This window comes from Asparagus officinalis, unplaced genomic scaffold (assembly GCF_001876935.1).
Source record: "Asparagus officinalis unplaced genomic scaffold, Aspof.V1 AsparagusV1_Un534, whole genome shotgun sequence".
Lineage (NCBI taxonomy): Eukaryota > Viridiplantae > Streptophyta > Magnoliopsida > Asparagales > Asparagaceae > Asparagus > Asparagus officinalis.
In genome coordinates, this window is record NW_017972798.1 from 29,576 (window position 1) to 45,145 (window position 15,570).

The window sequence follows — 15,570 nt, forward strand, 5'->3', positions numbered from 1 at the left end:
ACAATGGAAATGTATTTATCAAAATTTTATAGATCTAATAGTTGAAAAAGGTCCAATTAAATATGAAGAAGTAGATTTTCGTAAAGATGAAAATAATAGACATTTTTCTACATCATATTACATAAAAAAATTGTCAAAGGAGAAAACATGAAAGAAGATGGTTAGTTTACTCGAAAGATGTAGATAAAGTTTATTGTTTTTGTTGCAAATTATTTACTTTAAATTCTAGTATAAGTCAGTCAGTTAATGAATGTACCAGAGATTGCAAAAATCTTAGATACAAAATTAAAAATCATGAAACAAGTCATGAACATATCATTAATATGTGTAAATGGGTGGATTTCGAAGTGGGATTATAAAAAATAAGACAATAGATAAAAACATTCAAGAACAAATTAATAAAAAAAAAGAACACTGGAAAAAAGTTTTGCTAAGACTTATTGCTATAGTAAAACATCTATCAAAAAATAATCCTGCATTTTGAGGAACAAAAGAAAAGATATATGAAAAAATAATGATAACTTTTTAAGCTTAGTTGAAATGATAGCAGAATTTGATCCCATAATGCAAGAACATGTTAAACGTATTCAAGAAGGTGAAATTCAAAATCATTATCTTAGTCATAAAATATAAAATAAACTAATAGAGTTGCTAGCTTCTGAAATTAAAAAAATGATCATTAAAAAAAATAAAAGAAGCAAAATATTTTTCAGTTATCCTTGATTGTACTCCAGATGCAAGTCATCAAGAACAAATGACTCTTATTTTAAGATGTGTTGATACTTCAACAAGTCCAATAAAAATTGAAGAATACTTTTTAGAGTTTTTAAAAGTAGATAATACTTCGGGAAAATGCCTTTTTGATGAACTTTTAAATATTTTGAAAAAAATATGAACTTGATGTTAAAGAAATAAGAGGGTAATGTTATGATAATGGATCTAATATGAAAGGAAAACACAATGGAGTACAAAAGAGGCTATTAGATATAAATCCTAGAGCATTCTACACATCATGTGGTTGTCATAATTTAAATTTAGTCTTATGTGATATAGCTAATTCATGTCCTAGAACTATTTCTTTTTTTGGAGTGTTCAACGTATATACTCATTGTTTGCTTCCTCTACTAAACGATGAAAATTTTTAGAAGATAGTGGATGCAAGTTATCCATTAAATCTTTACCACAAACTAGATGGGGAAGTCAGATTGAAAGTGTTAAAGTAATAAAATTTCAAACTCCAAATATAAGAGATGCTTTGATTCAATTAACAGAAATTAGTGAAGATCCAAAGATAAAAAGTGAAGCTATATAGCTTAGCAACTTATGAGATTGAAATTTTGAATTCTTATTAGCTATGAATATTTGGTATGACATATTGTTTGCTGTTAATTCAGTTAGTAAAATCTTATAATCTAAAGATATGCATATTGATGTTGTCATAGATCAATTAAAGGGTCTTATTGTATATTTAGAAAATTATAGACAAAATGGTTTTATGTCTGCTTTGAATTCAACTAAAGAACTTGCTAATGAAATGAATGTACAGCCTATATTTCGTGAAAAACGTAAAATTCATAGAAAAACAATTTGATAAAAATATTGGTAATGAAACAATATTTAACGCTGAAGAATCTTTTCTTATTGAATATTTCTTATACATAGTTGATAAATCACTTGGCTCAATTGAAAGTAGGTTTGAACAATTTAAAACGTATGATTTTTTTTTGGTTTTTTGTTTGATTTGAAAAAATTAAAAGCTTTAGATGATATTGAATTGAAAGAATATTATCTTAATTTCGAAAATGCACTAAAACGTGATGAACATTCAAATATTAATGGACTTGATTTGTTTTCAGAATTGAGAGTGCTTAGGGAAAATTTAAAAGTAGAGACTAATAATCCAATTGAAGTGTTAAACTATATTAAGTGGTTAGATTCTTTTCCAAATACTTGTATTGCTTATCGTGTATTATTGACTATACCCGTAACAGTTGCTTCTGCTGAAAGAAGTTTTTCAAAATTAAAATTACTAAAATCTTATTTAAGATCGACCATGTTACAAGATAGATTGAATGGTTTAGCAATATTATCTATCGAAAATAATATGTTAGAAAATATTGAATATAAAACTTTAATTAGTACTTTTACAGCTCAAAAGATAAGAAGAATGTGATAAAATCTATTATGAGTTGTATCACTTGGGTTTCATCAAATATTTCGCCTTGGGGCCCAAAATTTCTAGGTACAGCCCTGGATTTGTATATGCACATGTTTATCCCCATCCGTATCCAAATTTTGCTGCTCCGTATTCGAATGTGTATCTAATATCCAAGGCATATCCGAACCGCTAAAGTGTTGCGAACATACGTAAAGCCCGAAAAGCCCAGTTCAGTAACTACAACAAAAAATCCAGGCGAAGTTTTGACTCCTGAAGCTGGTCTATCGTCGAGACCAATCATTTGCCGTCCCTCTTTTCTTCTTCCCACCTGAACCGAAAATCCCCTTTTTCTTCACAACGAAAATTAGGGTTTTCTCTCTCTCTCTCTCTCTCTCTCTCACACACACACACACACGGGATCCATCCAGTCGATTCGAATCCATGGCGACTCGAAGGCGTATGCTTCTCAAGGTCATCATCCTCGGCGACAGCGGGTGAGTACATCGGCCCGACTCGCTATTTTTTGTTGAATTTCATATTTTTGCGTCTGATTCTTTGTAATTTTTTGAAACTTTTTGTTTGATCGTGTTTAGGGTTGGGAAGACGTCGCTGATGAATCAGTATCCTTGAGTTCTTATGAGCTTTGGATTTCAATAATCTGTATTTTTTTAAGTGTGATCTGAGATTTGGAGTTATTTTTTTACGCGTGGTTTGGACTTAATTCGGTAATTTTAGATATGTGAATAAGAAGTTCAGCAACCAGTACAAAGCCACGATTGGGGCTGATTTCTTAACCAAAGAGGTTCAGTTTGAGGACAGGCTCTTCACTTTACAGGTGAGATTCCCCTTTTTTGTTTTCGTCTTTTTTTTTCCCACTTCGTCAAAAAGAATTTTTTTTGTTTTTTTATTTCGTGTTAGTGCCTACCAATTCAGCTATTTTTATTCATATTGAACCGCGGGTGATGATAGACGCAGCTGCGTTTGAATACCATTTTTCGATTTTGCATTTAAGATGAGTGTGGACTGTTGCGCCATTTCTGTTGATTATCATTGTGCTATATTTTGCATCCTAAGTTAAATAATCTTGATTTCTTTAGGACAGTGCTGGAGTTGGGTGGCTACTTGAATTAGTGTATTTTTCTTTCTTTCTGAATCTTCTTGCACGGGTGCTAGTTTGATAGCATCGTTATTTTGTCATGTAAGTAGCGGTATTTTCTTGTCTGGTTTATTTTGATAAGATACTTAATGGCTTCGTTTTCTTGGTCTTAGCGGTGCTGATTAGTTATGATGAGGACTGAACCATTAGTGTGCCCATTGCATTGTGCCCGGTGCGATACTATGTATAGCACTTGTAAACAATTACCAAAATCAATACTTGTGGGCTGAATTTTAAGTAATAAGTGCATATCACTTATAAAGAATCATAATATGCATATAGATATTAATTTTTAGTAATTGGTGCCTCAATTACTGTCTATTCCTTACTTTCATTCTTATTTCTGTTTTAACAATTAAAATATATTTGTTATGTTGTATAGTGATCTATACTTATTTCTATCATACATAGGGGGTAGTTCGAGTTTGCTTAAGGCTTAAACTGAAGTACATCAATATTTATAATTTTGCTATTATCTGACCATAATAATGATGGATGTATGCATATAAATACTTCAAAACTTGTCAACTTGTCCCTCTTTGGGTGTTACATAACTAGCAACCTCAATGAAAATGGAACCCTTTGGATAATCCATTATAGCTACATAAATGAGAATGGAAAATAGTTGATAGAACATGCTTCTACAATTAATTAACCTGTTCTGGAAGGAAACTCTACCACTACATTGATTGATGCGGAACTATGATCTTAAGAATGATCTAAGGAAGTTGATCTATTAACTGTAATTTGATAACTTTGTCGGGAATTTTCATTGGAACCATTTGTTCGATAGATTGTCGATAGCTCGAGTTTTAGTCAACAGATTGCTGCGAATCATCGGCATTGTCATTTATGGTGGATGTGTCAATAAAAGAGAGCCGCAGCAGTGTTGAGGCACTGATCTGGGTATGGAATCCAATAGAGGTTGTTGAGGCGTCAAAGATGAAGATGGTTGAAGTTTGGTGCATTGAAAGTCTAGCAATAATTGCTCGCGCTTGGTTGTTGCTGGCAAAGGATGACGAAGGATTTACGGACACTGAGATATTTAATTTGTTCTCTGGCTAAATCAGGATCAAGAGATGAACAGGGAGATGGTGGTCTTTTGATGATCGAGAATGTTGCTTTGTGTTTTCTGTTGGGGATTAGAGTTCTCACTGTTTTAAAAAACCTCCGCCTAGTCCGCTTAGGCGTTCGCCTAGGCCTAGGCGGTACCTAGACCGCCTAACGAGCGTCTAGGGCCTAGGTGGTATTTAAGCTGCCCACCTAGATTTTACGAGCGTTTAGGGGAGTATTGTCTGTTTACGTGGATTGTATCCTATAGGCCTTGGTTGTGATTTTATGTGTTGTAGCCTACACGTCCTCCAAACTCCGTTAACCTAAAAATATGAACTCCTCCAACCTTCAACAAAACCTCATCGACCTCCACTTAAATGAAGAAAGAAATCTGTCTAGACACCAGTCCAACATCTAAGCTTTCTGTAACATTGACATTCACTATCAATTATTGTAATTAAAAAAAAGAAAACATCTTAGGCTCTAGCCCTGTTAATTATTATTTTGGTTATTTAGTATCTAAGCATGCATGATTTATTGTGGAACTAAAAAAGCTATCTTTTTTTGAAAATTTATATGAAGTTAATACATATTGCAATTTGAGTTGAGATGAACTTATAATTTGAGTTGCGAAGTATAAACATACAAAGAGCTATTGTAATTGGTAAACCAAGCAATTTAGTTAATAGTGTTGGTATTTTAGTATTTATGCATCTTTGATTGAGTATATATATATTTATCTTCAAGTATCACAATTAAAAAATAAAAAAGAAAAAAAACGCTCAGAAACCGCTTAGGCGCCCGCCTAGGCGACTAAGCGCTGGGCGCCAAGTCCGACGCTTAGAAGCGCCCATCGTTTAATGTAACATTGAGAGTTCTGGTGTCTGCTGTTTGGATTTTAGTGTCAGCAAATGGCTGTTTAGATGAGGATTTTCGGGTTTGGAGTTGCAATCAGTGATTTGAATTGAGAATTGGATTTGAATTTGTTTAATTTGGTTATAGATGTGGTTAAGATTATTTGATCACTAAGGAGAAGGTTGCTATGGTGTTTTCCGTTAGGGGCTATGTTCTGGTGTCTGCTGTTTGGATTTGGGAGATGCAGTGACTGACTGTTTGGATGATGTTTTTGAGTTTGGAGTTGCGGCCAGGGCTTTGAGTTGGGCAGTTGAGTTTGAATTTTTTATTTGGTTAAAGATATGTTGTTGAGATTATTTGAGGAACTAAAATTAAACGAAGATAAGGTTAAAATGTGGTAGGTTAAAATTACACATGAGCACATAACCTTTGCAGTGTGGGAAAATCATATGCCTACTAGCAAATCGCATGCTAAAATTTTCACACTTTTTATATGCCATTTCTCTTTGCTGAATTACTGAAAGTCACAAACTGCTTAAATAGAGTTGAATCCTATCTCTTATACAACTTAAAATTCAAACTTGAAATTCTATCCTAATACAATTGAAAATTGAAATCTAGACAACTCCAATATTGTAGATAAAATCAAATATCTTGTCTAAAAATTCTAAAAGATAAAATCAAATATAAGTTTGGAATCCTATCATTTTCATCTACTTTAGTCTTAATTAGATCTAATCTTCCAGTTTGTCCTGTATTGTTCTTAAAATGATATAGCTTTGACATGACATAATTTAATAAGTTCACTGTCATATTAAGGATATTTGATTCATTCATGTGGTTTATTATTATTATTTTTTGAAAAGCAAGAATGGAACCTCCAAATGGACATTCCAGCCATTCCATTACCCAAAATATAGCGTTACAATTGTAAAGGCCATACTCCTAGTTCTAGAGCGTGGCCTGTAAAATCACAAAATGTCCATTACAAATGACACCACCTGAACATCTTTAAAAGACTAAGAACACAGTTAGTCACGAGCAAACACCTAACATCGTTACACCAGAGAAGTTTAAAACCCATATATACAACAAAAGTTTTCCAAAAAAGTTTAAAATTCATTCAATATGGCCTTCATCTCCACCATCAAAACTTTTCTGTTGAGCTTTGTTACATCCTTGATGAAGCTGATCCATGATTTCTTTCACCAGCAGTATTTCGACCACAAGAACTCCTAGAGTTATCGCCATTTGTCACAAGCTCTTGTAAATAACTACCTGACCAAAAAGAGACAGAAAACAATTTTCTTCCAGATATCTAGAGAGTATGTGTTTGTGTAGAAAGATTCTGTTCTTCCTTTACCTCCAGATGCACTAACTGAGAGCACAGAAATGAAGTTCCCAATTTATTTTCTGATCACTCTTCAACACAGAGCCTCTCCAGTTCGCCCATAACACTAATAGATCATGAGGATAGTCCTGAGTCCAAAACTTAAAGCACGATTTCCACACAGATTGAACATAACTACATACACTCTGGAAACAAATGGGCATGTGTTTCATTCTCCCTACCACATAGCACACAGTTAGCGTCAGCTTGAAGTTTTTGTGCAAGAATCTATCTTTTATGTTCAGCTTTCCTTGTAAATTAAACCAAATCAACATCCTAATCTTCAAAGGAGTTTTAACTTTCCAGATAACACAATAAGAAACCTTCATACCCTCGTCACCCATAAATTTATGGAGATAATTTGTAGAAAATCTATCATTAGCCTCCAAACTCCATGTCCAATAGTCATGAATGGTAGAGTTATTCCAGAGCTATGGAGAAGATGCAATAACTCTAAATACTGAAAAATAAGGTCACCAGAAAGTTATCTAGAGAATTGCATAATCCATATCTAACCTGAACCCATGGAAAGCTTTTGAGACTTGATAGTAGCGTAAGGTGAAACAGCCAACTAAAAGAGCTTAGGAAAGGAGGAAGCCAAAGTAAACTTTGAAGTCCAATTATCCAAGCAAAAGAAGGTGAAATCACCAATTCCAATATGCACAATAATATTCAATAAAATACATTCAATTTGTTAAAGGGGGTTTCTCTAGGAAAGAAAAGGCATCTAATACATATTAGCAGTGTTTTAAATGTCGGCCGGCATGTTAGATTTAGGGGCCAACCGACACAATATGGAGCTTTTCAATGCGTATTGCGTTTTCAGGGTTCATGTCGGATATATCGGGGGACATGTCGGATATGTCGGGTGATATGTCGGTTGATTTTTCAGTTTGAAAAATTGGCTGATTTTTTTGGTTATGTTTATCTAATCAAGTTTGGGTTTAAAATTCTTGATTTTCTTAATATTACTTCCAAAGACAAAAATCGATAAGTTAAGGGAAATGGAAAAAAAATACCGAAGTAATATCCTCGCTTATCTTCAGTCTCTCCTTCGACATTTCATCGATCTCTTTTTCGAGCTATTCCTTCGACATCAATATTGAGCGATCTCTCTCTTCTTAACCGCTAATATTGGAGTCCTCTTTTCTCACATCTTTCCTTCAACATCAACCCTAAATATCATAAGTTATTTATTTTTTTATATGTTTAAACAATAGAATTTTTAAGTCTATTTAGATTTTATTTATGATATTTATATTACACATGCAAACCATCCGATATGACAATCCGATATTTTTTCATATCCCCGACATATCCCCGATTTTCGCTATCTGACATGAATTCTAGCCGTCCGACATGAACCTGACATCCGACATTTAAAACCTTGCATATTAGTATGCAAAACAACTACATTGTTAGAATAGTACTTTCTCTTAATAATATTTTTCCAAAATACATCCTTTCGATTTGTCATCTTCACAACCATTTTCCTAAAAGGACTTTCTTGATCAGTTTGAAATCAAGGACACCAAGTCCTCCAAAAAGTTTTGGTCTGCACCAATGCATTAAATATTGGATATCACAAAATTATCATATAGTCAAAATACATATTAGATTGCGAAGATCAGGGATATATCAAGGATATGTATAAAAAAATATTGTTGTGTCTGTCAGATGTTCATATATAACATAACATTGTAATATGTAGTCTAAACATATTTAATGTATTCTAAAGCTCCCTTATGCTTCAAAGTATCAGTCCACAAAAACCTCCTACTAATTTTATCAATCTTCTCTAACATCCACTCAGGGAAGGGAATAAAGGACATTCAAAATAAAGGCATAGCATTTAGAACTAAATTAAGGCGAATAAACCTCCCACCTCTAGAAAGTGTTCTATGTTTCTAGTTTGATAGCCTAGATTTAATCTTATAGGGAAGGGGAGATCAATCTTCCTTGTGGAGCTTAGTTGGTCATAATGGCATACCAAGATAAGTAATAGGAAAGTCTCTACTCATACAATTTATCATAGTTGCAAAATTTTGTAACTTTGAGTTGTATCCAATGTAATCAACACTTTTAGAGAAGTTAATCTGCAATCTTGATACTAGTTCATACCCATAGAGAAGTAGTTTTAATACAATCAAATGACTTTGATTAGCATGGCAGAATATCCAACATATCATCAGCATATTGCAGACTAAGAATCTTTGGTTTCATCTCATCAGGACAAAGGTCTTAAATAAAAGGGGAGATAGAGGATCCCCTTGTTTTACCCCTCTTCTAGATAGAATTCATTTCGCTGGCCGACCATTATGAATACTTGTAGACAACCCTCCATTCAAGCAAGATGAAATCCAAGTCAACTGTCTACTACCAAAAACCCTTAGCTTTAAAAACTTCCAAAATAAAATCTCAATCAAGTTTGTCATAGGCTTTGGCAAAATCCAGTTTCAACAAAATACCATGTTTTTGCTTTTTTGGAAATGATCTGAGATAATTTCTTGAGCCACTACCACCGCATCTAGTAAAAATCTACCCTTGATAAAGCCTGTCTGAACAGGATCAATAAGTAAAGACAACTTTTCATTCAACCTGTTTGTTAACACTTACGTAATAATCTTGTATATCACATTGAGTAAGCTTATTGGCGTGCAATCGCTAACACTCAAAACATTCTCCTTTTCAGGAATGATGACAATGTGAGCATAGTTCTACCTCTTTATTTCCAGCTTTCCTTCAAAAAGCTCGTCATAGGTTTTTATAATATCACCCTTAATAACCTCCCAGAATTCCTGACAAAAGGGTGGAGATAAACCATCAGGACCTAGTGATTTACCCCCATCCGTGCCAAACACAGATTTCTTAATCTTGAGAGAGGAATTTCTAAATATTCAGCTCCCCACTCCATAGAAGGAAACAACATAGGCCAATTAATCTGACATCTTTGTTGAATTTATTGACCAAATGTTTATAGTAGTTATAGAAAGCATCAACAATCGTCACATCAGAACAAATTTGTACTCATCTTCCTCGATCGCAGAAATTTTCTTTGATCTTTGTCCGATACTTGCAATCTTATGAAAATATGATGTATTTTGTTCCCCTTCCTTTAACCAGTGTACTTCAGATCTCTGTTTCCGTAAAGTTTCCTCTTGATGTACAATAGTAGTTAATTCTGATTTCTGAAGATAGGTCATCTCTTTTACTGACCTCCTCAACTTACAGATTCTATCCTCTTCTAACACATCAATTTCTATCAAGGTATCGAGGATCTTTTCTATTTTTTGCTCTGATGCTGATTTTTTTCCCTTTAGTCAGAGTTACATCAGGGTGATTGGGGTCTCTTTATTAATTGTGCTTGATCCTAGGTTATTGGAATCCCTATTGAGCGATACATATTATAGAATGTTTGCCCCGTAAATGATCAGTAATTTTGACAACCATACTGGGGTTTATTTGGATAGTGTGATGGTTTCTTATCAGTGGCACATTTTTCTTTGCCACTAGAAATTTATATCAAGATATGAGCAGTGCAACTATCCTTGTGTATGCAAAATGTTATGCAGTTAATTATATGCTTGCCTTAATGTATATATTACTGACTTTATGGGAGATTTAAGTAACAATTTCCACGTCTATTTTTCGTACGAGCATAGTGGACAGTAGACAAGGCATATAGGTATCTCCGAGGTAGTTAGGTTTGATGATTTTTAGGGTGGATGTATAGAGGAACAAGAACTCTGTTAGAAAAGGAAATGAGAATGTAACTGCTGTTGACAATGATGAGCCTGTGATGGAAGAAATAATGAGAAAATAAAGTTCACGGTGACACTCGTATACAAGTTGAATAATGATATTTTTTTAAAAATAGTTTAGCCACTCTATTAAGCTTGGGTAAGTTCTACATGGATGAAGACCTGGTTATTTTAATGCTTAATGAAACATTTTATCTGATACAACCCCATGTGGAAATGTGTCAGAAAGTGAGATGAACTATTGATTCTAAAGTTGAAGAATTGTTGGTTTGTCTGTACATTTAAAAATAATGCAATGTATAATCCTTACAGTCACTGTGCCTTTTCCATACGAAATGGTTCAGCTGTGGAGCACAACTCTATATCAGTAAGCTTCCTTGAAAAAAAATGAGTAAAGTTGATGATTGGCTATAAATATGATTCAATAATCTAGGCTGTTGACAAGTTTCTTGTCAAATAACTATTAATAAGAGGGGCAGGTATGAAGACCTCTTCGTTAACAATGTCGTTTGCTAGTTAAGCTGACATAACAAGGAGAAACTCTATTTCAACATTATTCTAGCAAAAGGATAGAAGACAATAAGATTTTACACAGGAAAGTTATGCTTCCAGACATGAATGGTATAAGTTGACAACGATGCAGCCCGATATAGGATGAAACAAATATCGGCATGTAAAGCAGCAAAAATAACCTGGATATAACTCACTAAAATTAATTTGCACATTTTTTGTGATCATAAAAGTTTCAAGTCCATAAACACCATTATGCAGACCTCCTGTTAGTTACTGATGAGCATGGTGGTTAATCTAATTAATTTTTCCAGTCCTGAAATAAAATCTTCTAATATGTATCTGATTTCAGGTTTAAGGTTCTAGACTTGGTTAATAAGGGAAATTTGGAAACCTCCAGACTATTTTCTTACTTCTGAAATTCGCTCCATCAATGTTTGTTTTGAATTGCCTCCGCTTGATCCCATAAATCAGGTTGAACACAGAAATCAGGGAACCAAATGTGGAATGAGGGAAGATGATTCTATTTTGCATCTATAATTATAATCGTCATAAGTATTCGGCTAAAAAAATGTATACTGAAGTTTGTTCTGCCTTTTTTGGCAAAAATATATTGGTTATATTGGATTCTTTCATGTATAAATACTATAATTATAATTGTCATAAGTATTCAGCTAAAAAAAATGCATAACTGAAGTACGTTCTGCCTCTTTGGGCGAAAATATATTGGTTATATTCTTTCATGTATAAATAACAACCATATATACCTTTGTATGAGAGAAAACATGTCCTGATTTCTGTACTTGTTTTGAAATCTGCAGAGTTAGTCGTCACCTTTGTGGTTATGTATTGTCTATATATGATTTGCCAATGGAATTACAATGGGACTCAAGGGCTATAGTTGATAATTATTGCTTCTAAATTTACATAGTATAGCATATACTGAAGTGTTGCTCTTTCTTGCATGTTAATCGTGATGTCTTATTCATGAAATGAGCATAATAACTTTCTAATTTTTCTTTTCTTTTTTTCCTATTGCAACTTTTGTTATTTCTATTCTATCTCTTTTCATTCATCAGAATGTAGTAGCATTTATGAAAAAAGAAAAAAGTTACGTGGGGCTCACTTTTATATAATACTCATTAAAGTTTGTTTTATTAAATTGCCATAATGAACACAATCTAGACTGTGAACTTCTTTTAGTACCTCCGTGTTTGTTCTCTACTTCTCCAGTTCATCGTGGTGTCAAAACAGCTGAATGTCAAACTATTTTCTCTTACAGTTGTTCTGCATTTAACTTGCAGAGAATGTCATACTATTTGCTTTTACTATTCTTCTCCATTAAAATAGCAGAAGAGGCATATAACAATATTTATTTGTGTTCATGGAGGGACAATTAAAAAATTATTGGTGTAGCACTGCGAATATCATTGTTAAAAGCTTCTGCTAGCCTATGTCAGCTTCCCTTCCTGTGTGTTTGTGCATGCGTGCCTTCGTCCAACTGTCTGCATATGTGTATGTGATCCTTTCAATCTCATTTCGACTTTTGTATTGCAACCATCAGATATGGGATACAGCTGGTCAGGAGAGATTCCAGAGTCTTGGGGTGGCTTTCTATCGTGGTGCAGATTGTTGTGTTCTTGTTTATGACGTTAATGTCCAAAAGTCATTTGACAACCTGAACAACTGGCGGGAAGAATTTCTTATTCAGGTAATTAGAGCTTATCACTGTATGTTGTTGAATGTGAACTCTGAACCCAACTTTCTATATTGATTTTATCCTTCTCAGGCTAGTCCCTCGGACCCAGACAACTTCCCATTTGTAGTGTTGGGGAACAAGATTGATGTGGATGGTGGAAATAGCCGAGTGGTAAGTTTGTATTCTCTCCATGGTTAGCAGATATCCATGAAAGCTTGCTTTCAGGAAAAATATTTAGTGTGACATTTTTCTTTCTTTGAATCATCAGGTTTCAGAGAAGAAGGCTAGAGCATGGTGTGCTTCCAAGGGGAACATCCCGTACTTTGAGACATCTGCTAAAGAAGGCTTTAATGTGGAAGCTGCTTTTCAGTGTATAGCGAAGAATGCCCTCAAAAATGAACCAGAGGAAGAGATGTGAGTATTGATATATGCAATTTTCAGTTACATTATCGTACTTCTGATCAAATTAAGCTGTATATACCTATATAAAAGAAACTTGTAGAGGGCCCTTAATAAAAAATTATATGGGAAGGAGGAACATGACACACGTCCAATGCAAATTTCGAGTTGGTGATTGCACTGGTACAACATTGCACTGATACAACATTAATAATTGCTGAGATTGCTTTCATTGATGTTATTTACTTAGAATTGGTAGCGGGACGTGTCGTGTTCTCCTCTCTCTATAGAGGGTTCTCCGTAGAATCTTTTTCTGGATACTCTGATATTTAGTGTCTTGGAAAAGTCAACTATAGCTCTTGTTATTTTAAGCAGCTGTGCTTACAATTTGTTTCTTTTTACATGAGATGTTTATTAGCTTCCTTTATTTATTGGTGCAGATACCTTCCAGACACCATAGATGTAGCTGGTGGGAGGCAGCAAAGGTCATCATCAGGCTGTGAATGCTAGGATTACAATCTCATGGACTTTGCTCCCACAATTTGTTATCTAGTTAAAATATTTCCAGCTTAGCCCATTATTTGTTGTGTTTATAAAGAGAGTCAAAAAGAAAATAAAAGGAGTATCATGCTCCAAAGAGATTGCGACTAATGTTCAGTGGTTTATTTTCAGTTGCTCATATTATTTGTTCTGCCAGACATTTTCAGTTGTGTAGAATCGTGGTTTTTTGCTATCATAAGTTATGCTCTGGAGTTCTCATATTTTGCCTATGCTCATGCTTGACTATGACCATAAATTTTGAGGAGCCCGCCATCATATTGTTCAAGAGAAGTGGTAACAGCAGTGCCGTGTTGTGTTTTGTGAAAGCAGTTTCAATCTTTAAGATATAACCTCTTAAATTTCCTGCGCAATGTTAACACTATACTAATTGTAATGAGGCTACTTTGATGATTATACGCATGAGAAGTCCAGAATCTTAAGTCAGGCTTTTAACCTGCATGTAGCTTTTTCAGACTATTACTTCGTCGGCATCGTGCTATGATCATCTTCCATCGAACCGAAGCCGTGCTATGATCATCTTCGACCGAAGCCATGCCCCATTGAGGGGAAAGCGGAGCAGCATTTGTATGCTTGGGAGAAGAAACTAAAAATGATCTATAATGAAAAAGGCTGAAAACATTCTTAAATTGTACACATTCTTGAGGAAATTTTGTTCTTAATTAGTATAAACAGCTACTTTTGTTTCATCTTCGTGCTTTGCTGCCTATAGTTACCGAGTCCTATGCGCCAAGTCGCTTCGTCTTCGTGCTTTGCTGCCTCAAGTTACCGAGTCCTATGCACGCACCGGAAAGCCTACAGCTGCTATCCTAACTCACTGTTTCAGGCGCTGCCGTTAGACCTAATTCTGACCACCTCAACCTTGGTTCATAACAATGTAAGTCTTCTACAGAGAAACCGAATAACTTTTATCTTTATTCCTAACATTCCAAGTTTGAAAAGAATACAATCTCTCTCGTGATCGAATTTCAATTTAACTTTTTTGTCGTTATAGAATTTAATTGGGTGTTTATGCAAAAGGATGCTATATTTTATATATGCAAAAACTGCACTAACAAAGACTACATTTACACAATTAAGTTTTATGTGTAACTTTTAGAGTAAAGGTCAATATGTATTGAGATAACAGTTAATATTTAAAGTTATTTCAAATCCAGTCAGTGTCCAAAATTTTTCAAAATTTTTAAATTACTACATTTATAAAAAAACTTAGGTTAACGTAAATTGTACATAAACGCCTCATCTATATCTTCAGTTCCACTTAACCCCCTAAGCTATTTATTAGCACGTAGTACTATCTCCATAAGAATTGAGAGGGGATAACTGATAAGTTCTAATAAATGAGCTGATTGAAGGTATAGATAAGGGAGCTATGTGCAATTTACCCTTTAGTTTATTATATCTTTGTATTTTTTCTTTTTCAGCGATTTTTGAAGTCCTGCTATTTTGATTCACTAATGAGGTATTGACATGTGGATTTACTTGCTCACCAAGTAAATCCACATGTCATGACTATTTTAGCCAATAGGATGGTGACACATGTTCCACCTGATTTGCTCAGACAGTCCACCTATCTTAGATAAAGGAACCTCATACCTTTACATTGGCTCAATACCACCAACGTTGATTGATGAACCCTATTCTCTAAAACCACCTTTCTATCTTTAATAACTCAAAGTTTTTTTAAACACTTTAATACCCCAAAAATTACAAATATTTTATCATACCACAAACATCTACATTTTTTTTTTTTTTTGCTTTGATACTTTAAAATTTACATATTTTTAACTTTGGTACTCAAACCCTAGTTTGGGGGATCAAAGTGTCAAAAGCGAAACTTTGTATGTCAAAGTTAAAAAAGTATAAATTTTGTCATAACAAAGTGTTAGAAAAAATTATATGGAATTATCGTGGATTTTGAAGGACAAATATCAAAGTTTCAAAGAACTATGAGATGTCAAAGTGAAGTATGGTGTAAGTTACCAAAGTGCAAGTATATAATCCTTTTTTGAAGAAGAAAAATTTTGGGAG

At 33.9% G+C, this 15,570-nt stretch overlaps 1 protein-coding gene across 1 annotated transcript; it reads left to right on the forward strand.

The window, feature by feature from the left end:
- The first annotated feature begins 2,428 nt into the window (after positions 1-2,428).
- On the forward strand, positions 2,429-13,742 carry LOC109827908 (ras-related protein Rab7-like). The gene is made up of 7 exons (XM_020394931.1): positions 2,429-2,652; positions 2,752-2,778; positions 2,894-2,993; positions 12,448-12,594; positions 12,673-12,753; positions 12,851-12,996; positions 13,422-13,742. Exons 1-7 carry the CDS (start codon positions 2,600-2,602, stop codon positions 13,489-13,491), a joined length of 624 nt encoding a protein of 207 aa, XP_020250520.1. The 5' UTR covers positions 2,429-2,599; the 3' UTR covers positions 13,492-13,742.
- Positions 13,743-15,570: the final 1,828 nt, after the last annotated feature.